The 17,156-nt window shown below is 41.4% G+C and overlaps 1 protein-coding gene across 2 annotated transcripts in view; it reads right to left on the reverse strand.

Moving 5' to 3' along the window:
* LOC121857739 (elongation of very long chain fatty acids protein 6-like) overlaps positions 1 to 17,156 on the reverse strand; it is a 102,528-nt gene that overhangs the window by 44,416 nt on the left and 40,956 nt on the right. The window contains exon 1 of one of the 2 annotated variants that reach the window (XM_042353858.1): positions 7,484 to 8,030. The exons of the other annotated variant lie outside the window; for it this stretch is intronic. Within the exon in view, the coding sequence (XP_042209792.1) occupies positions 7,484 to 7,800 (317 nt within the window). The 5' untranslated portion in view covers positions 7,801 to 8,030. Of the gene's footprint in view, positions 1 to 7,483; positions 8,031 to 17,156 lie in introns of those variants that run through there. 2 annotated transcript variants of the gene reach the window in all.

Raw genomic sequence — 17,156 nt, forward strand, 5'->3', positions numbered from 1 at the left:
GTTTAGGAGGGAGATAGGAAGGAACTGGTTCACAAATAGGGTGGTGGACGAGTGGAACAAGCTTAGCAACTTTGTAGTAAGTGCTGGAACTCTGGAAAGTTTCAAAAGGAGGCTAGATAGATTCATGGATGATAGAGTGGTAGTAACTCTCGACAGGAGCTGCCATGCACAGGCCAACCGGCGTATTGCAGACTCCTCATTTTCTTATGTTCTTATTACCCTAATATTAAATATCCTAATACAAAAGTAGCTATCCTAGCTGTGATGAGTTAGTTGAGCCGCAGATCTATGCGGCATTCAGTGACTGTAGCCTCTTAGTCAATATCTGCAACTGTTGTCGGCTTTGGGGCTCAATTTATACCTACTGCTAACTACAATCAATTGAAACGGTAAAACTTATTTCTGAGAGCGACGTCCATGATTCTGGGGGAAGAAGTGAAAGACTCACGGCGGTGCACCTTGAAAATCAACTTCAAGCTAACAAGAATACCAAGACAGAAGACCAAGACATTTCCTCCAAACAAGAAAACACCACACCCAATCAAGCTCTGAGAAACCATGGCCCAACCCAACACGCACCTGACGCTTGACCTGACCCTGTCCTGACGCCGCGTCCAGGCGAGTTGCTGCTGCCTCCAACTTAAACTCCCTCACGCAAACGGTGTTTAGCCACTGCACCTATTCTCTCCTTCTAAAATTCACTTCAATCCTCGGAGTCAGTGATTCAGGAAGATTCGTAGGATGATACATCCCATAGTTGAAGAGATAGCAAAATAACGAAGAAAAATTAAGGTAGAAGAATCTTTGTTGCGAAGTCATCTCCAGTAACTAGTTTGCCACTCTTTTCTTCTACAGTCAAACAAATCGATATATATATATATATTTTATACGTCAATTGTGAGAATTAATAATGGCACAAACTCCCACGAATCAGCACCCCGGGCTTTTTGGGCCAGCAACTAATTCCACTCTTTCACGGTCGCACTGCCTCCTCCACACACCGCCCTTTTCCCATCCTAGTGGTTTCTCCCAGAAACCGATTCACGTAGGTCCGTAGATTGCAATTTCCTGGTAACTGTATATATGAAAACGCATCTACCTGCCCGACTTTATGTACAACATTAAAATTGCACTGACCTAACTACTTTCACCAAACACTAGTCAAGGGGAAACAAAGGTACAGGATCTGTGGAAATCTGGATCTTAGATTCTGAGGAATATACGTTAAATTTGTCCTGTAACAGGAGATATAGCAACGATTGTCAGATTTACTGATGCTAAGACCTAAAGATGGCTGCTAAAAGGTGTTGAAATTACACACTGCAATACCTGCACAACTTATATTGCTTATTACCAGTTAAAATCAAACTAAAATAACAAATATTCCTGAGAATTCGTGGTAACTGTTACAGGTTGTCTAGATAATTTATAAGATGATTTCAGAGGTTCATATTTGACAATCTTTTCGGGTAAAAAATTGCCACAGGTATGGAGAGCACGTCCTAAAAAAAAAAGGATCGTGCTAACTCAAACCCTAAATCTTCACATATAATACTGTGTCGGTTTACATCTCCCCCATCCTGTGCCAGCTAGCACAGTCTAGTGACTATCCACGCCATCAAGCCAATAAACAAGCAATAGCGAGCAAGTGACCCCATCAAGTTACTAAATAACCTAGCCAGCAACCATCTGGTGGTGATGCAACCTTATTATGGGACCACTTCATGCGTTTCAAGTTGACACGATACTGCTTTTTGGTAGGTGTAAGCTCAACTAGTAATAGTGTCTAGGTGCCTCGAAACTAATGTCGAGTAAATAGTCAACCCCACGAGCTGTTACACGAAATTTACGGGCCACCGAAGGAATTTAAAGGTGATTTGACACTTCATTTTTGGCCTCAAACACAATACAGTATTCGTCTTAATTACAAACACACGGGCCCCCATAAGACTGAATCTACCCTACATACTTACAACAGTGATATGACCACCACCAAGCTGCGCAATGTTAATACATGCCCTTACCCGTGGTGGTGACCAAAATCTATCAATTATGTCGTGCCCTTATCCCGGTACAGTATATATTCGTGAATTCTTACCAGTCAACCTCTGGCTTGACAAATCATGACCTACGAATATAGAAAATCCCTGGAGCCCTCCACGCGAGCATATGATCAGTGTAACACGAATGATATAACAGTTGCCAGGCGAAGAGTAAGCCGGTTTGTTACGCCATCGTGTGCTGCCACATGTAACCATCTATTTGTGAACTGTATCTATCTATGGCTAGCGTTGTTAACTTGTATGCGGGAAGTCACTAGGCAAGACAATACCAGTAATAGCATCTCTTTTTGCCATGGTGAGACGACCCAGGAACTTGTGGTGTTAAAGATAAGTCACGCTACCTCATCTCAGTCATGTTTCACTACCTTGACTCTACGCCTTGTTTAAACATGCTGTCTATACACACCAATACACAACCTATCCTATATATTTACCATCTATAAATATGTAAAATCAAAGCAGTATATAGCATATGCTGTGAAAAAATTACGGCTGAAGGTGAGGGGTGGCAACGTCGGAGGACGCACAGACAACTGCAGCGTAAGGAGTGGCCTTGCATTCTCAATTGTCCCTCCTTGCCCGCCACACCACCATTACTTTCACCAGCAGCACGGAGCCCCATTCATTTGCAGCATTCTTAAATTCACACAGAAAAAAGTCCCATGTTGCGTGTGAAGTTCAGTGTACTAGTTTATGTAATCTGGTGGTGGGGCGGGCACGGCATCAGCGAACACCTGACATCCGTTACCACCAGCACTTTCTGTCATTGAAGAAATACATTAATCCGAAATACATGGCACGTATATAGCAACTGGCCCCGCAACCTCTCTCCAGTTGCCGAAAGGGATTACTGAAGATCCTTCCCTGTCGAAACTAACAAAAATCTCTCCGAACTGCATCTCCATCTTTCTATATCTCGCCACCTACTCTACCGCCACTTGTTGCAATTTACGATCACTCAAGGTCATTCTCGACTGAAACCTGCCCTGACAACTTGTACCGCGTCATACTGCTGCCGCTGCTATATTAATAAATAATGAATATATCTCCCCCCACCCATCCTGCCTCGTTACCCAACAAAAACAAATTCAAATACACAAAATCTAGGTTCGAAGTAAAGGTTCGTAAGCGTCTTTCATGTACCTTTTGGGTGATTTTTAGTGGTTTGAACTATGAAGGTTATAAAATACCGTTCGCTTTTATATATTACACACAACACTTGGAATTATAAGAAAGCTTTATATGCTCATAAGATGCGAGGACGAATACCGGTTACAGCATCACATGAAAAAGAAAACACGTTGACATGTATGAAAATGAAATTGGCAAGTCCCATTGGCCTGACGTGCAGTACGAATACAGCACTGTAGACCAAGCCTTTTTTCGGTAAACAAAGAGTGTGTGATTGGCATTGCACTAAGCCGCCTGCCACTTTCTCAACTGTAAAGTACTCATAAGCTTCTTGGTGGACTGTACTCACCCCTGAAAAATGGCAAATGAAATTCAACACCAGCAAGTGCAGCGTACTTAATATTGGAAGAACAAATACTTATAATGTATACAGCCTTAACAACATCAACCTAGAGAAGTCGACTTGTGAAAGAGACCTAGGGGTACTTGTAAGCCCGGACCTACGGCCTAGAAAACAGTGCGTTAATGTTCGAAATAAGGCAAACAGAGTGTTGGGTTTCATATCTAGAAGTGTAAGTAATAAGAGTGCAGAGGTCTTATTGCAACTATATTTTGCGCTAGTCAGGCCGCACCTCGATTATGCGGTCCAGTTCTGGTGCCCCTATTATAGAATGGATATAAATTCACTAGAGTCGGTGCAGCGAAGAATGACAAAAATGATTCCGGGACTTAGAAACCTTCCATATCAGGATAGGTTAAAGAAACTTAACTTGCATTCCCTAGAAAGACGAAGAGTGCGGGGAGATATGATAGAAGTATTTAAGTGGGTGAAAGGAATCAATAAAGGGGATATAGATAAAGTTCTTATAATATCCGAGCAGGATAGGACTCGGAGCAACGGATTCAAGTTGGATAAGTTTAGGTTTAGGAGGGAGATAAGAAGAAACTGGTTCACAAATAGGGTGGTGGACGAGTGGAACAAGCTTAGCAACTTTGTAGTAAGTGCTGGAACTCTGGAAAGTTTCAAAAGGAGGTTAGATAGATTCATGGATGATAGAGAGTGGTAGTAACTCTCGACAGGAGCTGCCATGCACAGGCCAACCGGCCTATTGCAGACTCCTTATTTTCTTATGTTCTAAAGACGTGAATTGCATAAAAGCACTTGGGAACTACCCTGTTTTCTTTTTTCCCCTGTGGTTATTAACATATACTGCATATGCCGATATAAGGTAATCGATAGTGCCTATATAAATGATCAAAATATAAAATTTATTATCCTAGGATAAACAAATGGCCCTTTCAAACACCTTAAATATTTATGCATACAACAGTGTACATGTAAATTCTCATAAATTTTCCTTCTGTGGGAACAAGTTTCCTTCGCGTTCTCAACCAAAAGAATTCTACTTTCCAATTGAACTCCATAAATTCTTCTCTGTGGAGGAAGTTTTGCATTTTAATTATACAGAACAAGAAATTTCAGTGGCTTTGTGAAGTTGTGGTTACATCTTCGGGTGAGTGCGTGTCTTCCACCTCCTATTCATCTATCACTCGGTTGATATGCCTTGATGGGCCCAATTTTCATTGTTTATTGACAAGTCTGGGCTTGGGGCATTCACAACCACCAGCCGTGACTTTTCGAAACCACTAAGGGATTGTCCTCATCCACACCGCGCTGTGTCCATACAGTGAGGTGCTTCAAATACCAAGTGGTATATAAAAGAAGACGAGCCCTTGGACAAACCTAACACCGACTTTAGATTACTTTACATGCAACAAGATATACAAATCAAAACGGTACAGTATCAACAAACCGGACTGATAAAATCTTTCAACCATAAAATCTTAAAAGTCGACAGAATATTAAGTTTCAAAACAGGGTTACAAGTTTTCCGTGTCAGGGCCAAGTTTCCAGATACAAAAAAAAAGTCCACCTCCCACCAAACTACCGGTCCTTCCTCCTCTCATAGTGCGACTAAATTTAACCTGCCCAACTTCCGTAGTTCGAAGCTCAGGGTCAGCTGGACGAGGAGAGCACATAAACACACATTCCATGATTCACTGCAATATCCTACCAAATAATCGCCATTATAAATACACAAACTAATCTATTGAACTTTTTACTAGACAAGCAATTAAGGTTTTTTTCTTCAAAGATTTAAACGAAGTAGCCCATGAAACAAATATACAGTGAATTTGGTTTTGACGCGAGTTTTTTTGTTTTCGCAGTTTCAAGAATTCTTTGTCCAAACTATGTGATGTATGGACAATACCAGTTTCAAGAATTCTTTGGTGGGGTGGGGGGGGGGGGGTTTGAGCATTAAAAAAATTGACCAGTTTTTGTAATTCGCTATGAAAATAAAGTTATTCATGGGAACTAAACCACAATGGATCTTGTTCTTGAGCAGACATAAATATTCTTCAGATAAATTCATATCAATATATTACAGTGCAAAACAGTCATCAGTTTCTATTAACCGCTCATCTCAGTTATATAATAGAACGAGGCTTGCTTCAAATTATCATCTTCGGTTCAAGGCAACCTCAGTGTTGGCAAGCCAGCTGCCTCATTTTCTGACTTGTATATCCCACTTGAATTCTGTTAATTTGCGAGGAAATATAAGCACTGGTACAGATTCAGATGAAGTGTCATTTTCAATCTACTCAAAAGAGGATATAGACTATTAGAGTATCGTAATGGAGAAAAACAACTAACCAGAAACACAAGATTTAAGTACAATGGAGATACAAAAACAAGTCTCCGCTTAATATTTCATAGTTAATTATACTCCAGAAATCGAATGACAGTGGAATTCATTCACTCGCCAGACGTGTGGGGGAGTGAAGAAGCCCTCAGAGACGACTGGACGAGAAATGGTCAAAACAAGGTGTGAACGATAAAATCTCAATATTTGTAGCAAAGCCACTGAAACCCGGTAGCGATAGCCTTTATCTAGATCGGTGATATAGAAACTGACGAAGATTTGAATATAACGACACAAGAAATTCATAAATAATGAATCTCAATAACATTCGAAAAGGAAGAATGCCAGACAATTTACCACGCTCAAGGTATCTGGCAAGTATTGGGAGAGCCGCCGGTACATTACGTAATGTTCCCATTAAACAGGTACACGCCCAGCAAGCCTTACTCTTACTCAGAGAATGGACAATAAAGCTCATCTTCACTTCACAGAATTAACTACAATATTATCAACATAATATTATAATTAAACTCCCTGATTTTTTTTTACCACTGGTAGGCAGTTTGCCCCTGTAAGGTAAGTTTACCTTTAACCTCACAAACCCCGCCCTTACTGTACACACTCAAACCAGATCCCACCAAGCACACACAACCTGGCAAAAATAGAAGGCATTATTGTTACCACTATAGCTTTGCCGTTTGTTCTGTGGACACACTTCAAAAGTTCCATATCGTAGGAATGACAAACCCACTCACATTTCCTTCACAGTGCTTTGTACAAGATGCATTATGAAAACTGGTAATACTGATGTGGATCACAATTTCGCTTATGACTCACCACTAACACTACACCACAAGATCAATAGTACTGCACAAGGCTTAACGTGGCTACAGTTAATGAATTGAAAATGCTTTATTAAATATAACCCGTCTGAATAAACCCAACAAGACAATGAGATAATCATCAAATTACTCACAATACAAAGGATCTTAACCGGCTAGTGTAACTTTTTGCTTTACTATTACTTTATCAAACAAGCAGTGTTTTACTTTCAGACAATGAACAGACGATTTAAAATATTCTCACTAACAACAGCAAACTGAAGTTCATTTACTACTATATCAGACAATAAATACCTTAAAAATGCTAAAAGGTATTCGCAATATACCAAAACACTTGTTGGGTGTCGAAACTCCCTACCTTAACCCAACAATGAACGCATGGCGGTCTGACACTTGCTTACGAAATATCACAAAACTCTACGATACTACTAAAATGCTCCGTCAACACTTTTACGAAAATAAACCTAAACGTTTGTTCAACACGTTATAAGGATGAGATTAAATATCTCGTCTTTAAAGGGGTTACCCCACCGTCCTTCTGGGACTAAGTTGTCAAACACGGAAATAACGTTACCCTCCACTCAAAGCTATGGGGCAACAAGATAATATATTTGGTAATATTTTAAAACACGCAGTAAACCGACTCTTTCCCCCCCCCACACACAAAAAAATAATAGTTCTGGCGGGAGGAGTTGGAGAGCAATTGAATCAGTCACGGGATAAGTATCCCTAGTCCACTAACCTGGGTCCGGGGATACACACAGAGTATCGGAAACCATATTTGTTGAGGACGTAGAGCAGCTCGGGGGCGCTCCTGTAGGCTCCCCAGATAGAGAACAGAGCCAGGAACACGTTCCACATGAACAAGGGATAACGTAGTTCGAATCGAGGCCGCGTCTGCATGTAGAGTTTCCCGCCGTAGATGACGATCATGTAGGCTCCTATGTAGTAGAAGCACATCATCCAGTTCTCCTTCATCCATCGCCGCTTCTCTAGTGTGTCGAAATCCTCTTCAAACTTAAACACGTACGAGTAATTGGGCATCGTTACGGAATCCATTATGGCGGTAGTTTTGTCGAGCTGATGGAGGTTAATTTATGGTCAACTGCGACACACACACACACACACAGGATACTTTAGTGAAGGTCCACGTCTAGAATCAGTCACGACAGTTGAAGTAACGGGGGTATTTGGGTTTAATTCAGGAGAGTAAATCGGCACCCGTCCTGCTCTGGCCGTGTGCCGCCGCTGACAACCGTAGCAGACGATGCTCCGGCCTGAACTCACTCCCGCCACCCACACACACAGGCTTTATAAAGGACGCTCGCATTACTTACCGCCTTTCTCTTTCAGTAAACAACCCCGACGTTTCTAATTCATATAATAATTTATTTATTCATAATATTACTCAGTATAAAATATTATATTGAGAAATCCATATATAATACTAAAAGAAGAAGTTCCAACATTATTGATTTGCTGAATTCACCAGCTACCTTTCTCTTTCAAAAATCAAACTATTGCTTTCTTTAACAGCCACATATTACACGGTTTTTCTAATCCTAACTAGACAATCTCGGCATAATTTATTTAAAATTCTACATACAAGCTAAAATAACAAGTTCCAATGTTATTGATTTAAGAACACATTCCGGCAAGAGGGCGGGAAGACCCATACTGCCATATGGTGTTCTCCTATTTCTTAATATATCAACGTTTTCCCGTATATATTCAATGTTTAATATCCTAAGGCAATTTCACGACAACTGGATTAAGTATTGAGGGTTATTTCAGTGTTTACGACGACTGTCAATGATTAGGAGTGTTACGAGTTGATTAACCACCTTAGGCTATGAAAGGTTGGCCAAGGTAATCCTGTTTGAAACCACGACACATTAACCATGGTATAGCAGCACTTTATTTCTACACACTCAGCATTTTTTCACTCTTCTTCACTCCCATTCATAGTCTTCATTCTCTTCCGTACTTCACCTTTCTCGGCTGAGTAGTGATAAGCTGACCAAACACTAAAACCTGCTCCACTAATAAACAATATAATTTACTCTTCGTTTAAGTGAGGTTTAAACTATAAATATATATAGTACAATGTTGTTTTAGCCGCACCATGTGATACAAATGGCAAAATACAGAAACTGCATTGCTATTATAATTTTTACGAAGGAGAACCGAGCTAAATTTAACTACACCTCAACGTCGGGATCAAAAACATCTCTTATTGGCCATTATAAATATGAACATATCAGTAATAACTATCATAATGTAAATGAAATATCTAACAACGTTCCTTAACATCATATTTACCATAATCTAATCTCATAAAATAAATAAAACTGTTAAGAATAAAGCGATGGTTCCTTTCTTATTTTTCAAGGGACCAATATTGTTGAGTATACTCTCTGGCTGAAGGAGGAAGGAATCACTGCTTCATAAAATCCTTCCTCATATGTATTCCTCTTCCTGATAGTTTTTACTCCCTCGGTCTCAGCTGCAGGGCCTGTGGGCGTCCAAGACTGACTTCCTGAATATCTTTTCTTTTAATGTTGATAGCATTAGGGTACTTAAGTTGGGGTGTCTAATATTAATGTGAAAAAAGCTGGGGTGCCTAATATTCATGTGAAATAAGCTGGGGTGCCTAATATTCATGTGAAATAAGCTGGGGTGCCTAATTATCAGGTGAACTTGCTCTTCAATTTATCACTGACAGAAGCCTATATACGTATATACACAGGCAGAGGGTGACAGACTATCAGACAGACAGAATGACACACACACAAGACAGGAACACGCAGACAGACGAGACAGGCTAATCAAATAAAAACCCGCATATACATACATACATACATACATACATACATACATATAGAAAAATATACATACAGGCAGAAAGACAGAAAAATACAGACAGACAGACAGACAGCGTCCAAGGGCAGGGGGAAGGAGGAGTGTGGTGGTGGCGTGTATACAAGATGAGCAAGCCGCCATTTTACTAAGCTGGTATACACAGTGACGTGACAAGACTGCCCGAGATGGTTCAGTGCACCGCCTGGGGATATGATCACTATCCTGCCCTGTCACCACCTGTTGCCACCATCTGCAGTTATTTAACACCATCTGTTATCATCTACCACCATCTGAAGTCCTCTACCACCATCTGTTTATTTACCACCATCTGCCGTCATCTACCACCATCTGCCGTCATCTACCACCATCTGTCATCTACTGGATACACTAATACCGTCTTTCCATCACCAACTCAGGTTTCAGTAGGGGGGAACTTTAATAAATCAGTCCACGGAAAACACACACCATTTTACACCATACTAAACTGTCTGAAGGTTCACTAAACACTAAAACTAAACACAAACTACACATTAAACACAAGTTGAACTAGAAGAGCTAAGGGTTACCATAGGGGGAGGGGAGGGGGCTGTCACTATGGAGACCAAATAGACCAAAATTCTCAAAATATGTTAGAAAATACTGGAATTCGTTGTCTTGTAGTGTTTGATGGATAGATTCATCGAAATCCATAAATTCTTTGTTTGGGTTATAGTGTTGAGATGATTAACAAGACGCATAAATCTTCTCATATCCCCAGAGACGGAGGACAAAATGTTCTCTATACACTGCTGAAGAACTAAGTCCGTGTAATTCGGTTTTTTAAGAGACTGGTTGTGAGCAATTCTTCTTCGTCTCTCACTTCCAATACGCCGCTTACCGCTCACACAGACAAACACAAGACGGGTAAGTTACAGACGGAACACCCTCGACGAGAAATGTTGGATAATATATCAAGTGAATCATTGGTGAATCAGAACAAACTTCCCGGTGTACTGTGAGTTTTCATATACTGTATTACTCTTGAAAGATTCGTGTCCTTGTTTCAGCCTGTCCCTATCACCCTCTACAATGGTCTTGCACCCTTCGTCTTTGTTGCCCTTCTTGTTCTGGGTTTGTGTTTCGCCCTGGACCACCACACACGAGAGAGGATTATTAGACAGACAGACAGACATAAAGATATAAATAAATATAGATGGATAGATAGATTTCTTTGGAGGTTTCTAATGCCTACACAAATATTATGACTTACAGGAGTGAGGCCTATCAAGGGAGACGTAATGTATGGTGCTACAAGAAAACACAGTGTTAACCTCCCAGGTGTCACGCTTTTAGCAGGGTTGTTACAAATAAAAACAAATATAAGGATCAGTGCTAGGAATCTCCGGAGGTCTTCAAGAGAAAATCTGACTGGTTAAGCTAACGTGAACGCTGCTAGCAACAGTCTGGTTCATCAAGCTGGCACACTCACAAGTTGGTCTCAGACTCAGCTCTTATTACGCCACGATGGATAGTCTAGTGACGGTAAATGTCATACCTCCAGTGTCATACTTCTGACAGTTAAGAGTTGACGACACAGAAGTAAGGTCTTGCACACACACACACACACAAAACACACAAAACATGCACGCAAGCACACACAAAAAACACACACGCACGCATGCCTGACTTATACCAACAGTCCTTGTATAGCCCCAAGTGGCACCACACGTGATGCAAGTCTTCAGTAAATAACTTGGTAACTCTTAACACAAAATAGAGAACCATGAAGGCCAGAGGTATCTAACCCCCCTACGACGTCTGGTAGCCCCGTCACTCTCCTCTCCTGGGTGAAAGCAAACACTGACAACCTTACGTTACACCTGAACACTTTATTAAATATTAGGCTGGCCTTCCTGCTCGACATACGAGGGCATCAAGGGGGATCAGACCATATTCCAGCATAACAACTCTTTAATGAGTATTGTGGGTGCTTGTTACGTCTCCAGGCGTGTTGAACCTTTGAGAGACGACCAGACAAACACTGGATGTCATCACTGTCGTGTGCCATTATAGTCCTGCGCATACCTGTAGATAGTAGCGCCACTAACCCGGAGTAAAATGTAGTAGCGCCACTAACCCTGAGTATAATGTAGCAGCACCACTAAGAACACAAGAATAGATGAAACTGAAGCGGGCCTATTGGACCATACTAGGCAGCCCCGTTTACACGCAACTCCTATCGCTCATATATCCGTCCAACCTATATTTGAAGCTACCCAGCGTGTTCGAGTTAATGATGAAGTTCGTTAACTTGTTCCACTCATCCACTACTCTATTTCCAAACCAATGTTTGCCGATCTCGCGCCTAAATCTAAATTTTTCTAATTTAAAACCATTGCTACGAGTTCGCTCCTGGTTGGATAGTTTGAGTACCTTTGTATAATATATTACCTTTGTTTAACCCTGACTTCCATTTATACACCTCGATCATATCGCCCCTCACTCTACGTCTCTCGAGGAAGTGCAGATTAATATGCTTTAATCTGTCTCTGTACCCAAGGTTCCTAATGCCGGGGATGTCTTTTCATCTTCCTCTGTATGCTTTCTAGGGATTCTATATCCATTCTGCAGTACGGTGACCAGAACTGAACCGCGTATTCCAAGTGAGGTCTTACAAGCGCAAGATATAGTTTTAGGATAGTAACGCCACTAAAACCTGCTCGTACAGTAACATGAATAACGGATTCATATAATAACACAAATACCACGTTTTTACCGACAGCATCAGGATTAACCAAAGGAGGTCCTGCGTTTGTTATCTTCTTATCTGACCTCACATGGTATAACCGCTGGTTTGAGGAGGTCCAAATATTATCTAATCTGATCTCAGCTGACATTATCAGATCTGACCACAGCTGTTTAAAGGCACGTTGCTTATCTCAACTGACCTGACCTAGCCATAGCTGGTCTGACCTAACATCTGGGGGCCTACAAACAAACATCTTCACCAAGTTCAAGATCCTTCTCGTGTGGCCGTCTGTCAGGTGAAATATTAACCCACAGCGAATGTGATAAAAAAATTATTTAATTTTTTCTTCTCGACAAAGAAAAAAGTCAATTTCGAAAGAAAGACAAGACGAAAAAAGTGATAGTATGAAATGACGTAACAAAACATAGCCCCATGAATGCACATTCTACTTATCTCTTGATAAAAACTTGCTTGCCAAATCACGAGTGAAGGATTAAAAAGAAAAAAATATTCAAGATTTTCCCAGCCACGCCACATCACCACCACGACGTAGTTTCATGTTACATCATCATCATCACAGCGTGACAGCAGTACCAACCTGACGAAGAGATTAACCTGTGTGATGTCTTACTCTTACTGAACAGCTCCCCAAATTATGTGAAGATCTGACACGAGATGGCTGGCAAAAATTATTCAAATTCTGCCAGTCTGTTTTGTTATTGTAAACATGGAAGATCCGGTTGCTATGTCGTAAATGTAACTCTGTTGTTGGTCAAGAAGTGTTAACACGGTAAATGTTCTCCCTGGAGGCATTTATGGTCGACAGAACAAAAACATCAGACTAATATAATAACTCGTGAATCAACTGCTCGTCATCCTTTTTGAATAAATATTACATTATAACATCAACATCGTTTATATAAGAGCAGTTTTGAAAGTCTGCTGCGGTGTCAATAATGGACGGCAGTCAAAATATGTACCATAAAGTTTCTTGCAGGGAAATCATTCTCGGTGGTTCATCTGAAGACAATTTAAAGTTTGTCAATCCGCCAAAATATCGTTCTTTGAACATATGTGATGCTAGTGTAATGTATAAGCAATCAAACGACTTCTGACTGTAACACGTTCTTCTGTACATGTGCCAGGCTTCTCCCCGCCTACTGAGATACAACCACATGGGCATAACTATCACACGTAGTGGTGATCTGTTTTGGCCACACTCGCTTCGGGATACTGGATCCTGAACCCCAAACACACACAACCACACACATTCCATTCTCTGTCTCTTCCTAATCTCGAGCCATGACTTGACCCGACCCTTTCACCATCAAGCAGATGTGTGACTGTTTGGGGTTAATGTGGACTGTTCTAGCTTCATTTGTCCTCCAACATGGAAGCAATTCGTTCATATACCGTTGCTAGGTGGCCACATTTGAAATATTAGCAGTGTGTTTCTTCACTGAAGACAAATGAAACTTCCAAGAATTTGTCTCGACTTATAGAAATCCTCACATTCCAGTTCACACGTAAAATTCCCAATTAACAACAGCTGCCATAACTTGTCCTTCTGCTGGTGAAAATATTCATATATGAAATATTCTGTTGAAGAACCTAGAAAAATTCCACCCCGGGTGTGTACTCCCCTGCCCCAACTCATCTCAGGTTTACAATAGAATTTTCATCGTAACTTGAGATGTAAGAACGTAATTCCATCTCTCGGTCAAGCTACAACACATAAATGACGTCAAAATGGCGTCATAATTGTACCAAGACTACATTAGTTAAGATGCGTACACTCAGCGTCAATACGGGGACAGATTTAGCGTGTTAAGTCTTCATGGTTCCGGGTTGTGGTGTGACGGGAGACGAGTGGTGTAGCAGGGGGCCGCGAATGACTGTAGTGAGCTTTACTTTGAGGACTGTGATGACACACAGACCACCTAATCCATTTTGTGATTCACATTATAAGTCCGATTAATAAGGCGATTTACCAGTACCCAATTTTGATCTGAATCAAATTAGGAGAACCTGAACTAGAACGTCATTTGTGGTAGAGATGATGGCTATGGTAGAAACTCTATAGCAGGATGTAGTCTTGCTTATGTTTTTACCTTCGTCACTCACAAGGCACGAGCGATTTTTTTTGTGCGCGCGCGCTCATGTAAACTTTCCCCAACTCCTTCCTTCCAACCTCCCCAGATTACTAGTCACGTTCCGGGATTTTTTTTTTTTTTTGCTTTTTTTTTGCCGTTTAAAAGATCTCTTGACTGGTTAAATTATACTATTATTTTTCTTGGTGACTTTCCATTCTGTAATACACAACAGAAGAAAATTTAATGCCTGGCCGTAACACTTCAGTGGGATATGAAGACGCGTTCTGGGTCGAGTTTCACAAAGATTCTGTATGGTAATTTTTTTCTCTTAACTGCTGCCAGATGAACGTGTCTAGTTAAGATAGAGACTCAGTGTAGTTTTACCTCCTAACTGTTGCTAAGCTCGAGTAAACTCCGGTGGTTTTAACACTTTTCTTTCAGCAGAGACCCCCCCCCCCTCACACACTATAGGTCAGGACACACGTGACGAAATCCACCACACTGATCCTCTTTCTCTCTCACTACCACCACCTCGGGACACCAGAGAAAAAAGCGGTATAGTCAAGGCTCACTAATTCTCAGTTATGACCCGCGTCCTATACTATAATGTCTTCACATGTTGGATAGTGACCCAAGGCGGACCCAGGAGAGAGAGAGAGAGAGAGAGAGAGAGAGAGAGAGAGAAACTATTCCTCCCCCTTCCTTTGTGACCCAGAACTGCCTGACAGGACACTCGCTGTTAGCCTTAATTGAACAACAGTTAAGCCTGTGCATTTCATAATGGTAGACCTAAGCCTTATTAATTTCAATTCACATTTAACTTAACAGTTGTCAGCCTCTACAGTGAACGAGACGAGTCGCACCTGTCGTCTGCTCTACCTGTGCCTATGTGAACCACCTGACCAACCTTTACTTACAAAAGCCTCAAAAAGAATAGGTAAATGACGCGCCCCTATCCTATTAGACCCATGACCTTTCAGCAGTGACGACACACAACACCGAAGAGTCTTTGGTATTAGTTTTTAATGACGTGAAGAGAAATGTTTGAGAAAGTTTACTTCTCCACCCTGCCTCACACACACTACCTCACCTTCCTGTACACTCTCCCGTCCTCCCGCACATTCCTCCACCCTCCCACACTACGTGATGGTAATATTCCCAAAATAGCGACTTCCTCAGCCCCCAGTGACTGTGCTGGAACACCCACCTGTTAACACTCACTACCACACTAAGTCATCCACCAGGTACCACAGGTTTACTCACCCACCAGCTGTCCGAAGACCCGCCCCCCATACTCGCTACCACAGTAACTCAAACACTCCAAGTTACTCACCTGAAAAAATGAGAGAAAACAGGTATTAGTTACGCAGTTGTTGTATCTTCTAAACCCCACCATCTCCCCACACAAGGTCATCCTCATCACCAACTAAAGTCAATTTCTGAGAATTTAAATTAGCCGCCACCGTCATCACCACCATCACTATGTTAGAGTAGGTTAGATTAGGTTAGGCTAAGTTATCCCCCGCCTGGTTGTGTTGGGAAGCACCAGTACAAGCCTTGACCGTGGCAATCGCAGCGGTGACCATACCCAAGGACTCCGTGTGACTGGTGGGCGAAAGGTACTAAACGGGTGGAAGGTTAGATGAGCCCTAACCTAACGATTAGAATTGGGGCTCATCAGGGCTAAGACTCATTAAGAATTGGGGCCATTAAGAGTGGGGGGGCCCATTAGAACTTGGAGCCCAAATTTTAATGATTACGTTAGATCAGGGTAGATAAGATTAGGCTCTGGCACTAGCTATCAGTGGTTTCCCTTGTTGCTACGGAGACACGCTACACCTGGAGATGGAGATATGCGCCACTGGTGAAGAAGTCAAGACCAGAGATGATAACGACCCCCAAGACAGATAGAAAAGAGGTCAAAGGTGAATAGGAATGAAACCCGATACAAATGAGGCCGAGTAGGAATGTGGTCGAGACAGAAACGCGGCCAAGAGACAGGAAAGACCTTCAAGACAAGTGAACATCATGCCGAAGTTACGCAGGTGTGTTAATTGATACATTCACCAGGATATATCAGTTTCCTGCGGCGACATTTCCCAAGGTCAACGGAGGCTTAAGTGTTGCCAGAACCTTAACGCTGCAATTTTCACTCTTACACATCTTCAAACGTTATAAAAGAAATATCTATTCAGCTCAATTTTCTAACAAGACCAGAATTTTTGTCTATACCGACCGTCAAAGTTTACGTTCTCATGCCCGTGTATTAGTAGTAAATAAAAACAATAGCAGCATTAACGTGCAGAGGAGTGACTATAAGCTTTTAAAAACACCCTTTACTTGGATCTAATCACAGCTAACCATTGTGTTTGTATATCTTCACAATTTATGTTGAGCCGATGTGAATTTGTATGAGGATTTTAAGGCATAAATATCTGAACATCCAAAAGAACTAAACGACGCAGACTATACTTTATAAGCTACAAATGGATCCTCAAACCCACTGTGAATTGTTCTTCCCTAAACTCACTATTTTTATATGAGCTACACCTGGTAATTATTTGTAGAATTGTAGTATTGTTTAACTTTGTAGTAATTGACAGCTTTGTCTGACTCTCTGGATGGCCAGCAGCGGTAACCCTGTCCAGATGAACGTGTCACTATGTGGTCAATAAAGATGTTGAAGACGTAAAGTTATGCATCTGAACGAGAATTTTGGTGCAGAAGGGAGT

The sequence above is a fragment of the Homarus americanus genome, unplaced genomic scaffold, assembly GCF_018991925.1.
Source record: "Homarus americanus isolate GMGI-L3 unplaced genomic scaffold, GMGI_Hamer_2.0 scaffold16712, whole genome shotgun sequence".
NCBI classification, from domain to species: domain Eukaryota; kingdom Metazoa; phylum Arthropoda; class Malacostraca; order Decapoda; family Nephropidae; genus Homarus; species Homarus americanus.